At 43.7% G+C, this 13,452-nt stretch overlaps 1 protein-coding gene across 1 annotated transcript in view; it reads left to right on the top strand.

The window, feature by feature from the left end:
- The window catches only part of LOC140209883 (DNA damage-regulated autophagy modulator protein 2-like), a 133,039-nt gene that overhangs the window by 64,651 nt on the left and 54,936 nt on the right, over positions 1-13,452 (top strand). The window contains exon 4 of the mRNA XM_072278512.1: positions 12,124-12,263. Within this exon, the coding sequence (XP_072134613.1) occupies positions 12,124-12,263 (140 nt within the window). The remainder of the gene's footprint in view (positions 1-12,123; positions 12,264-13,452) is intronic.

Here is a 13,452-nt window from a genome sequence, read left to right as displayed (position 1 = left end):
CAATATAACGGAACGTTACACTTATGCCCCCTCGTATTAGCCGTTTTTTCCCTGTGAAACACTCTGACTGTCCACTCTACCTGTGCCTCTTGTCATGTACAGTTCTATCCTCAGCTCTCATCCTTCTTTGTTACAAAGAGAAAAGTCCTAGCTCACTCAATCTATCCTCATAAGACATGCTTTCTAATTCAGGCAGCGTCCTGGTAAATCTCTGCACCCTCTCTAAAGATTCCATATCCTTTCTGTAATGAGGCAACCAGAACTGAACACAATACTCCAAGTGTTTTATAGAGCTCCAACATTACCTCACACTCTTGAACTCAATCCCCTGACTAATGAAGGCCAACACACCCTGTCAGCTTGTGGGTCATACATGGAAACAGGCTCTTTGGTCCAATGTCCATACCGACCAAGATGTCTATCTGAGCTTGTCCCATCTGCCTGTATTTGGACCACATCCCTTGAAACTGTTCCCATCCGTATACTTGTCCAAATTTCTTTTGAACATTGTAATTGTGCCCATCTCTACTCTCTCATTCCTCAAACCTGTGATACCTCTGGTAAGGCAAGGGCTTAAAACAACGTCCAGGCAAGAATAGCCTGGGGCAATTGTGGACGAGTGAGACTGCCAGACACACCTCTGCTTACTAGAGATGAGATAGGTTGGGATGACTCAAACCAGACAATTGAGACTTTTCCAGAAAGGTCTTCCTAAAACATAGCATCTCTTTACACAATAGGGAGTGCCGGAGACAGATGAGGTTGGAATTATGGAAGGATGTGAAGCACTCCCAATAGCAAAGGGTAAATTGCTTTACCAAATTCAAAATATCATCAATTGTCAGCTTGCAGTTTCAATTGACTTTTAATACCTCTATTCTGAATGGCGAATGATCTTGCAAATAAAGAAATTAAACCAAGTGGTAAATTTCTATAACTGGTAAGCCAATTCTATCAAACTAGCTGTTCTCCTCCTGCGCAAGTAAAATAAAAAAAAATGTTTGCGTAACAAGAGTGTGTGTGTACAGGGCCCAGTCATTTTAGTTCATTTAATTATTTTATTTTTGGAGACGACATACTCACCACCTACTCAGTGAAAAAACCTGCTCCTCATGTCCCCTTTAGATCTCTCCTCTCTCACCCTAAGCTATGCCCTCAGGTTTTTGACTGCCCTACCCAGGGAAAAAGACTGTTCCTGATCAGACATGGAGACCTATTCCTCTCTCATAGTATTACAGACTAACACAGCCTTATCCACACTCTTTAATCTATCACATGGAAATCATTTTATAATGTTAACAAATTAAAACTAGTAAGTTGATTGTATTAAATAAGTTATTTTTAAAGATGCTCAAACTGCATCTAGAGGCATGTGTCACAGAAGTTTCACAGCTCAGAAACGCCAGCAGCAACTGTACAAATCCTACACTATGACTTAGAGGTCATGGGTTAAGGGTGAAAGGTGAAATGTTTAAAGGTGGTAAATTGGATGAGTAAGTATGCAGATGATACCAAGATAGGTGGAGTTGTGGATAATGAAGTAGGTTTTCAAAGCTTGCAGAGAGATTGAGGCCAGTTAGAAGAGTGGGCTGAAAGATGGTAGATGGAGTTTAATGCTGATAAATGTGAGGTGCTACATTTTGGTAGGACTAATCAAAATCGGACATACATGGTAAATGGTAGGGCATTGAAGAATGCTGTAGAACAGAGGGATCTAGGAATAATGGTGCATAGTTCCCTGAAGGTGGAATCTCATGTGGATAGGGTGGGATGACTCTCCCAGCTATACTGCGACACCGAGCCACCCCAATAACCCTGATTTAATGATACAGTGTGGAGTCAGAGTTGGTCCTTTCAGACACATTGCACTACTCAGCCACCCCGATAACCCTAATTTAATGATACTGTGTGGAGTCGGAGTCAGTTCTTTCAGATGCACTGTGAAAGCTTTTGGTATGCTGGCCTTTATAAATCAGACAATTGAGAATAGGAGTCGGGATGTAATGTTGAAATTGTACAAGGCATTGGTGAGGCCAAATTTGGAGTATTGTGTACAGTTTTGGTCACCGAATTATTGGAAAGATGTCAACAAAATAGAGAGAGTACAGAGAAGGTTTACTAGAATGTTACCTGGGTTTCATCACCTGAGTTACAGAGAAAGGTTGAACAAGTTGGGTCTTTATTCTCTGGAACGTAGAAGGTTGAGGTGGGACTTGATAGAGGTATTTAAAATTATGAGGGGGATAGATAGAGTTGACGTGGATAGGCTTTTTCCATTGAGAGTGGGGGAGATTCAAACAAGAGGACATGAGTTGAGAGTTAAAGGGCAAATGTTTAGGGGTAACATGAGGGGGAACTTCTTTACTCAGAGAGAGGTAGCTGTGTGGAATGAGCTTCCAGCAGAAGTGGTTGAAGCAGGTTTGATGTTGTCGTTTAAAGTTAAATTGGACAGCTATATGGACAGGAAAGGAATGGAGGGTTATGGGCTGGGTGCAGGTCGGTGGTAGTAGGTGAGAGTAAGAGTTCAGCATGGACTCGAGGGACCGAGATGGCCTGTTTCCGTGCTGTAATGGTTATATAGAATCTGAGGATGAAATCCTTTGTTCAGTGGGTTGTGAGAGTGTGGAACTGGTGGAAGTGGTGGATGCAAGTTTGATTGTAACATTTAAGAGAAATTTGTTTGGGGAGGGGTATGGAGGGCTATGGTATGGGTACATCAGTGGTACTAGGTAGAATAATAGTTTGGATGTAGATGGGCTGAACAGTCATGTTCTGTGACTGTTGACTAATCCAGTATTATTCTGTGAAATGTCCCACCAGCTGCCCCTAGATACTTATTTTATTTTTAGCAATACAGTGCAGAGTTGGAGTCGGAGTTGGTCCTCCCAGCTAAACTGCGCCAGCTAGCCACCCCATCAACCCTGATTTAATGATACAGTATGGAGTTAGAGTTCGTCCTCCCAGCTATACTGCGACACCGAGCCACCCCAATAACCCTGATTTAATGATACAGTGTGGAGTCAGAGTTGGTCCTTTCAGACACATTGCACTACTCAGCCACCCCGATAACCCTGATTTAATGATACTGTGTGGAGTCGGAGTCGGTCCTTTCAGATGCACTGTGACACCCAGCCACTCAGCAACCCGACAACCCTGATTAACTGTAACCTAATCACAGGACAACTTAAAATGACCAATTAAACTAGCTGGTACATCTTTGAGGGAGTATTGGGAGAGAAAGAAATGGCAGATGAACTTAATAAGTACTCTGGATCATAAAGTCGAGGAAAGAGGACCGGGTCGAGACAACAGAGACTTATAGAGAAGAGGAGTTCGGTGGGTAATACTGTTCCTGCTGACTGGAAGTGCACTGAGAGCAGTAAGTGTAAAGGAGTTGGGTGCTTACTGATCTGGTTAACAACAGGTGGTGCAATCCGGGTCATATTACGATTGAGGAATGTGTTTGTAGACTGGATATTGAACTTTTAACTGTTGGACTTCGGCCACATTTCACCGTGATACAACACTTGGCGGCACGGGAAGTCGTTCCTGCCTGTGGCCATCAAACGTGCAGCTCCTCCCGTGGAAGGTCAGACACCCTGAGCCAATAGACTGGTCCTGGACTTATTTTCCATCTGGCATAGTTTGCATTTTGTTGTTTGATTGTTTGTGGTTTTTGTATTGCTATATTTATGCTCTATTCTTGGTTGGTGTGGCTGTAACAAAACCAAATTTCCCTCAGGATTAATAAAGTATATCTATCTATCTATCTATCTATCTGTCTTTACTATGGAACATAATTGCTGTGTGCCAGAGGTCCATGAGTATCAGGGAGTAGGAGTGAGTGCCATTACTATTACAAAGGAAAATGTGCCAGGTAAACAGAAAGGTTCTAAGGTAGATAAGTCACCTGGGCCAGATGGACTACATTCCAGAGTCCTGAGAGAGGTTGCTGAAGAGATATCGGATAAATTGATCATGATATTTCAAGAATCCCTTGATTCTGGCATGGTCCTGGAGGACTGGAAGATTGCAAATGTCACTCCACTCTTTAAGAAGGGAGGAAGACAAAAGAAAGGAAATTATAGGCCGGCCGGTTAGTCTAACCTCAGTGGTTGGTGAAGTGTCAAGTCTATTATTAAGGATGAGGATTTAGGGCACTTGGAGACTAATAATAAAATAATTCAAACTCAGCATCCCTGACAAATCTTTTAGAGTTATTTGAGGAAGTAACAAGCAGGGTGGACGAAGGAGAGGCACTGAATGTTGTTTACTTAGATTTTCAGAAGGCATTTGATAAGGTGCCTCACTTGAGTTTGCTTAATAAGATAAAATCCTACGGTGTTACAGGAAAGATACCGGCATGGTTAGCAGACTGGCATGGTTAGCAGACTGGCATGGTTAGCAGAATGGCTGACAGACAGGAGGCAGTGAGTGGGAATAAAAAGGCCTTTTCTGGTTGGCTGCTGGTGACTAGTGGTGTTCCTCGGGTCAGTATTGGGGCCGCTAATTTTCACATTGTTTGTCAATGATTTAGATACTGGAATTGATGGCCTTGTGGCAAAGTTTGTGGATGATAGGAAGATATCAATGTGATTGCAGTAGGACTTGGACAAATTGGAAGAATGGGCAAAAAAAGTGGCCGATGGAATAGTGTTGGGAAATGTATGATAATGCATTTTGATAAAAGGAGCTATTATCTAAATGGGGAGCAGGTTCAAACATCAAAGGGACTTGGGAGTCCTTGTAAGATTAATTCACAAGTTGATTGTGTGGTAAAGAAGGCAAATGTAATGTTGGCATTTATTTCAAGGGGAATAGAATCTAAAAGCAAGGAGATAATGCTGAGCCTTTATAAGACACTAGTTAGGCTGCACTTGGAGTATTGTCAACAGTTTTGGGCCCCTTATCTCAGAAAGGATGTATTGTCATTGGAGAGAGTCCAGAGGAGGTTCACGAAGATGATACTGGGAATGAAGGGGTTAACATATGAGGTGCGTTTGGCAGCTTTGGGCCTGTTCTCACGTGAGCTTATAGGAATCCTTGGGAATCTCATTGAAACCTACCAAATGTTAAAGGACTAGATAAGATGGATGTGGAGAGAATGTTTCCTCTGGTGGAGGTATCCAGAATTAGAGGGTACAGCGTCAAAATTGAGGGGCAACCTTTTAGAACACAAGTAAGGAGGATTTTTTAGCCAAAGAATGGTGAATCTGTGGAATGCTCTGCCACAGACTGTGGTGGAGGCCAAGTTTGTGGGTATATTCAAGATGGAAGTTCATAGATTCCTGATTGGTCGGGGCATCAAGGGAGATGGTAAAAGGGCATGTGTATGGGGTTGAGTGGGATACGGGATCAGCCGTGATGAAATGGCAGAGCGCACTTGATGGGCTAAATGGCCCAATTCTGATCCTATGTCGTATGGTCTTAAGATTGGGGGCCTTCTCTGGTTGGCCGTTGGTGGCTAATGGTTTTCCACAGGGGTCAGTGTTGGGACCATTTCTTTTCACATTATATGTCAATGATTTGGATGACAGAATTGCTGGCTTTGTGGCCAAATTTGTGATGATACAAAGATAGGTGGAGGGGCAGGTAGTGTTGAGGAAGCAGGGAGCCTGCAGAAGGACTTCGATGGTGGTGTGTTTGATCGCAGCGGCTTCTCCGGGGTCAACTAGAGTTTATCTTTTTTAAACTTATTTGTTATGATCGCAAGACCCTGCTGGACATTAAGAACTTAAAGTACTTTAGCTCTAACCCATCAGCAAGTTGCTCATTGGTGGAGAAACTGAAGGAGTTGGAATTGCTGCTGCCTGTACCAGAGAGGCGTCAGATAGCGAATGATTGTCCTGGTGGTGTCTCTTGTGATCCCAAGACCCTGGTGGACATCGATAATGTGGAATACTGCAAGTCCATCTCACAGATTTATTGGTGGACTGTGTGGCCTACGTATGTGCGAGGACTAGGCCTCAAGCTGCAGTATCGCCTGTTTACAGCTGCCCAGGAGAAAGCTTTTGAAATCCATACGCGTCATCAGAAGTGAGGAGTAGGACTGAAGTAGTTGTGTTGGCTGTTTACAGTCACCCTAGGAGAGTGGTATCAGATGTGGTGAAGGTGTGGTGTCAGTGCTGCCCCCCCCCCAGTGTTCACTCAACAGAAGAGAAACTATTATGTTCAGTTGCAGACTGCTGCAACATTCATGGGCTCAGGGTCGTAGACTATATATTCTTTTGTGTGACTGTATTTTACTGAAATCTTAAATGTGCTTGCAGCCCGGGCGGCAAAGCATGTGCTACCGGGCTGCGAGGAAACCATATGATTTGGCAATATAAGTCAGCTGCACCTTCCCTCATTACCTGTCACGCACTATTGAGCTTGAACGCATGCGAGGTCATTACCCGCACGTCATCCATGTCAACGCGGGAAGGAAATCAACTCCTCGAGCTTGCAAATGACGGCGGACTGAAAAGTATGTTTGACATAACATCTCGGCTGGCATTCTGGATCAAAGTTAAGGCTGAATATCCTCAGATAGCCATGAAAGCACTGAAAACGTTGCTTCCATTTCCAACATCATATCTGTGCGAAGCAGGTTTTCTGCGATGAATGCAACCTAAACTAAATTGCGGAATAGACTGGACATAAGGAACCCGCTTCGAGTATCGCTGTCTTCCATCACCCCTCGATAGGACCGTGTTGTTGCAGGGAAACAAGCCCAGGGCTCCCACTGATTCAGTGATATTGGTGTGTTGCAATGATTTTACATGTTCATACGGGGAAAATATGCACTGTGTGTTTAATATCCAAATGTTACTGAAAATGTTATGATGCTATTGACTTATGTGACTTATAATTGACTTATCACTATATTCATGCGAGGAAAATATGCACTGTGTGTTTAATATTAAATTCATTAGATAAACCCTTTTAGAAATGAAATTGAGTGTATTAGCCACTTATCACCTATTCCGGTCGTGATTAACACCCCCTCCCGCCTCCCCCGGAACAGAATCGCCAAAACGATTTGTAGAAAAAAAAATCGACATGTACATGCATACGCAAGTCACACATGCGCACTGGTGCCTGCGCAAGGCTTCATGGTCATTGTAGTCTTTCTCGGGGTAAACACAACGCATGTGACTGCTACTCTTGTCCGTTGGCAACCCTAACCCCCCCGCTCCCCCCGGTCGGCCAGTCCGCAAGAATATTGTCAATATTAAGCCGGTCTGCAGAGCAAAAAAGGTTGGAGACCCCTGCTATAGATGCCTTGTGCTGTGTGTGACTGTTGGTACTGTACTTTGCACCTTGGCCCCAGAGGAACAGTTTCATTTGGCTCTATTCATGGGTATTCATGTATCGTTGAATGACAATTAAACTTGAACTAGACTGGGAGAATGAGCAAGGAATGGTATGTGGAATAAAGTGTAGAGAAGTGTATGGTCTTGCACTTTGATAGAAGGAATAAAGATATAGACTTTTCTAAACAGGGAGAAAATTCAAAAATTCGACTGCTGGAAAATGACTCTGGAGAGATAGTAATAGGAGACAAGTGTCACATATCCTGTGACAGGTTAAAGATCCAGCAGAAATGGAAAACACTTTGGAGTCCGGTATTGCTATTAGCTAATGGTATTTATTAGTAACTATGCAATACAGTAATATAAAATCAGATATTTAAAACAGGTTAGAAATGATTAGATATGTATAAGTGTGGAAATATATGAAAACCAAGCTTCATCAAGTCTAGGGGTAACTAGATAGTCTTACGATGATGAGTAAAGTTCAGTTCAGTTTGTGATATTGAGTTGAGTAAGGATGGAGAGAGAGAGGTTTGAGTCTTCAGGTGAGCTGATGCCGTCGATCTTCCCATTGTCCTACGAAATCACTGACTGTGACCACAGCAAATGGGACCGTTCTTCTATGGTGGAATTATCAACCCAGGCAAAGGTTGGACACACGAATAACTCCCCACTGGTCACACCCTTTTCACACTGCAAGAGCCACTGATCAATCCACCTGATCGATCCTCCAAAACCCAAATTTTCTGTGGGCACAACAAAGCTCACTCAGTGTCCAAAACCATGTGTCTGTCAGTCTGTCAGCTGACCTTCTATTTATCTCACCATGCTGAACACCAGCTGTCCATTAAGTAGCTCCTCCCTTCTCGCTCTGTAAGAACACAGAAGCTGCCAGTGTCCTTGCAAAGTGTAAACATGCTGCAGTGAAACCATAATACCATCTCCAAGCAGTATTCACCTCTCTCTCTCTTAATAATAAGGTGGCTGGTGTTGAACATCCATCGCGCGCTCTCTCTCTCTCTCTCTCTCTCTCTCTCTCTCTCTCTCTCTCTCTCTCTCTCTCTCTCTCTCTCTCTCTCTCTCTCTCTCTCTCTGTCTCTGTCTCTGTCTCTGTCTCTGTCTCTGTCTCTGTCTCTCTCTCTCTCTCTCTCTCTCTCTGTCTCTCTGTCTCTCTCTGTCTCTGTCTCTTTTCAAAAGCACAGTTCATAGGGGTAATTCAGGACCCCGTCACACAAGGAAATGGTGGACAAATTGAATAAGTTAAGTCCTCCGCGATTCAGGAACAGCTTCTTCCCCTCTGCCATCCGATTCCTAAATGGACATTGAATCCTTAGACAACACCTCAGTTTTTTTAATATACAGTATTTCTGTTTTTTGCACATTTTTAAAATCTATTCGATATACGTATACTATTGATTTACTGATTTATTTATTATTTTTATTTCATTTTTATTTCTTCTATATTATGTATTGAAGGGGTACCCAACCTTTTTTTGCACCGCGGACCGCTTTAATATTGCCAATATTCTTGCGGACCGGCCGACCGGGGGGGGGGGGTGGGTGTTCAAGTAAGGTTAAACTCACCTCAACATGTCTTTTACAGTTAGGGTTGCCAACTTTCTCACTCCCAAATAAGGGACAAAAGTATCAGTCAAATACGGGACAGTGTTTACCCCGAGAAAGACTACCATGACCATAAAACCTTGCGCGGGCACCTGTGTGTGCATGCGTGTACGTGCCGATTTTTTTTTTTCCACAAATCGGTTTTGACTTAATCTTCCCGACCACACTATACATACATTATTTCTACTTTAAATAGGCTGTGTATTTATCATATCATTCCTGCTTTTACTATATGTTAGTGCTATTTTAGGTTTTATGTGTTATTTGGAATGATTTGGTAGGTTATTTTTTGGGTCTGGGAACACTCAAAATATTTTCCCATATAAATTAATGGTAATTGCTTCTTCACTTGATCCCATTTCGGCACGAAAGGTTTCATAGGAATGCTCTACCTTAGCAGGGGAAATATGGGAAGAGGGCAGTCCCATATGGGACAATCCAATTTATACCAATATACGGGATGTCCCGGCAATACAGGACAGTTGGCAACCCTGTGTTCAAGTTCAACAGTGTGTGACAGGGAATAAGGAAAGGTGCAGCTGATTCATATCGTTTCCTTGCGGCCTGGTAGCACATGCTTTGTGGCCCCGTAGTTAACAAATTTCACGTCACATGCCGGTGCTAATAAACCTGATTTTGATTCTGAGTATTTTGCATTAGTCTTCAGTGTGGAAGACACTATTAGTATGATGGAAGTTCCAGGTGTGAGGGGGCAGAAGTGAGTGTGGTTGCCATTACTCAGGAGAAGGTTCTTGGGAAGCTGAAAGGTCTGAAGGTAGATAAGTCACCTGGACCAGACGGACTACACCCCAGGGTTCTGAAAGGGTTAGCTGAAGAAGTTGGGATGCATTAGTAAGGATCGCTCAGGGATCACTTGATTCTGACATGGTCCTGGAGGACTGGAGGATATCAAATATCACTCCACTCTTCAAGAAGGGAGAGAAGCAGAAGAAAGGAAATTATAGGCCAGTTAGTCTGACCTCTGTGGTTGGGATGATGGAGTCCGTTATTAAGGATGTGGTCAGGGTACTTGGAGGAACATGATAAAATAGGCCAAAGTCAGACTGGTTTCCTCAAGGGAAAATCTTGCTGGGAAAATCTGTTGGAATTTTTTGAGGAAATAATAGACAGGATAGACAAAGGAGACAGTGGATGTTGTGTACTTGGATTTTCAGGCCTATGACAAGCTGGTGCACAACAGTCTGCTTAGCAAGGTAAGAGCCCATGCTATTACAGGAAAGATGCAAGCGTGGATGGAGCAGTGGCGGATTGGCAGAAGACAAAGAGTAGGAATAAAGGGAGGCTTTTCTGGTTGGCTGCCAGTGACGAGTGGTGTTCCGCAGGGGCTGGTGTTGGGACCGATTCTTTTTAAGTTACATGTCAATGATTTGGATGATGGAATTGATGGCTTTGTGACTAAGTTTGCAGGCAATAGGAAGATAGGGGGAGAGGCAGGTAGTGTTGAGGAAGCAGTGCAGCAGCAGAAGGACTTACACAGATTAGGAGAATGGGCAAAGAAGTGGCAGATGGCATAAAGTGTAGGAAAGCGTATGGTCATGCACTTTGGTAGAAGGAATAAAGGCATAGACTTTTTTTTTAAATGGGGAGAACATTCAAAAACCAGAGGTGCAAGGGGTCTTGGGGGTCCTCATGTAGGATTCCCTAAAGGTTAACTTGCAGGTTGAGCTGGTGGTGCAGAAGGCAAATACAATGGCAGCAGCCATTTAGAGATGGCGAGAATATAAGAGTGAGGAGCTGAAGTTTTATAGGTTTTATTTATTGATTGGTTAGATGGCACTTGGAGTATTGTGAGCAGTTTTGGGCCCCCTATCTTATGAATAGATGTGCTGGTATTGGAGAGGGTCAAGAGGAGGTTCATGAAAATGATTCTGTGAATGCAAGGCTTATCATATGAGGAGTGTTTGATGCTCTGTGCCTGTACTGAACTGGAATTTAGAAGAATGAGGGGGATCTCTTTGATACCAATCAAATGTTGAAAGGCGTAGGTAGAAGATATTTCCTATAGTGGGGGAGTTTCAAACAAGAGGGCACAACCTCAGGATAGAGGGATGCCGATTTAGAACAGAGATGAGGAAGAATTTATTTAGCCTGATGGTGGTGAATCTGTGGAATTCATTATCACAGGCATCTGTGGAGGCCAGGTCATTGGGGGTATTTAAGACAGAGCTTGATAGATTTTTGATAAGTGAAGGGTTACAGAGAGAAAGCAGGTGAATGGGGCTGAGAGGGAAATGGATCAGCCATGAGCAAATGAAAGGACAGACCAGATGGGTTGAATGGCCTAGTTTTGCTCCTGTTGCTTATGGTCTTACGTTAGGCTTATGATGGATCTTCAGAAATGTTGCCACCCAGGAACTTGAAACTGCTCGTCCTTTCCACTGTTGATCCCTTGAGGTTGGCTGGTGTGTGTTCCCTCGACTTCCCCTTCCTGAAGTACACAATTACTAACGTTGAGTGCAAGGTTGATTCAATTCCAGTCAAACAGCTGGTCTATCTCACTGCTATATACCTCCTCAGCACTGCTTGAAATTCTGCCAGTAATAGTTATTTCATCGGCAAATTTCTAGCTGGTGTTTGGGCTGTGCCTAGCCACACAGTCGTGGGTGTAGAGAGGGGAGAGTAGGGGACTAAGCACGCATTCTTGAGGTGCCCCAGTGTTGGTTGTCAATGAGGGGGAGATGTTATTTCCAATCTTCACTGACTATGGTCTCTTGGTGAGGAAATCACAGATCTGGTTGCACAGAGAGGTACAGAGGTCCAGGTTTTGGAGCTTCTTGATTAGAACTGAGGATATGATTGTGTTGAACACAATAAACAGCAGCCTGACTTGGGTATTGCTATTGTCCAGGTGATCCAAGACCAAGTGGAGAGCCAGTGAGATTACATCCACTGTAGACCTAATGTGGCAACAGGCAAATTGTTGTGGGTCCAGGTCCTTGCTTGGACAGGAGTTGATTCTATCCATGAGCAACCTCTCAATACACTTCATCACAGTAAATGTCATCTACTGCTTTCTGTGTGTAAAAATAAACTTGTCCCACACCTCTCCATTCTTAGATATGAGGCCCAAAACTGCTGACAGTATTCCAACTGTGCTCTGACCTTTGTTGCTCTTACTAATCAAGAAAAGTTCCAAGTTGTTTGCGTTTCATCCTAAGCCGTTTCCTGGTCTTTTACCCCACAGGTGTGGGAACGATGTACGTGCGTTACAAACAGGTGCAGGCCCTGAACCGAGGAGAAGTAACCGTTTTCAGGCTGAATCAGATAAGCCTTGTCCTGGGTCTGATCAGCTGCCTGGGCCTCTGCATTGTGGCTAATTTCCAGGTAAGGAATGAGACGTGGATATGAGAAAGGATAATATCTTAGAAATAGGCCCTTTGGCCCATCTGGACTTGCTGATTCATTAATCTACCTACTCCCATCAACCTTCACTTGGACCATAACCCTCCATAATAGAGAGGGAGGAGGTACAGAGGAGGTTCACGAGAATGATCTCAGGAATGAGAGGGTTAATGTACGATGGCTTTGGGACTATACCCGCTGGAGTTTAGAAGAATGAAGGAGTAATCTCATTGAAGCCTACCAAATCTGAATCAGATGTCACTGGCCTATGTTGTGAAATTTACTGTTTTGTGCCGGCAGTACATAATGATTGCAATACAGAATAATAAAAACAATGAATTACAATGAGTATTGTATTGCACAAGTAGTGCAAAATAGAGCATTAAAAATAGTGAGGATTCATTGTTCATTCAGAAACCTGATGGCAGAAAGGAAGAAGCTGTTCCTGAAATGTGGAGTGTGTGTCTGCAGGCTACTCTACCTTGTACTCGATGGTAGCAATGAGAAGAGGGCATGTCTTGGAAGATGGGGTTCCTTAATGATAGATGCCAGCATTCTTGAGGCATCGCCATTTGAAGATGTCCTTGATAATAGACAATAGGTGCAGGAGTAGGCCATTCAGCCCTTTGAGCCAGCACCGCCATTCACTGTGATCATGGCTGATCACCCACAATCAGTACCCCGTTCCTGCCTTCTCCCCATATCCCTTGACTCCGCTATCTTTAAAAGCCGGGTTGAGTGTCGAGATCGCAACTCGACCTCGTAAAATAAAGGGAAAAATACTGCGAAATGTCTGTGTGAGGAGTGATGCAACCAGTTAGAATGTTCTCCCAGCATCCAGGAGAACTTCAAAAGGTGATGCCTCAGTAAGGACCCCCAACACCCAGGACATGCCCTCCTCTCATTACTACCATCAGGGAGGAGGTACAAGAGCCTGATTTTTAGGAACAGCATCCTGGTGGAGGGAAGAACTCCTCCACCATCAGATTTCTGAATGGACAATGAAAATATCTCATCACCAATCACATGGCAGCAATTCAGTGCATAAAAGCACGCAGACATGGTAAAGAGGCTCAGTTGTTGTTCAAACCAAACATCAGAATGGGGGAAGAAATGTGATCCAAGTGACTTTGACTGTGGAATGATTGTCGGTGCCAAATGGGGTGGTTTG

Source organism: Mobula birostris, chromosome 14, assembly GCF_030028105.1.
Source record: "Mobula birostris isolate sMobBir1 chromosome 14, sMobBir1.hap1, whole genome shotgun sequence".
Classification (NCBI taxonomy): domain Eukaryota; kingdom Metazoa; phylum Chordata; class Chondrichthyes; order Myliobatiformes; family Myliobatidae; genus Mobula; species Mobula birostris.
This window is presented reverse-complemented; position numbering and strand designations above follow the sequence as displayed.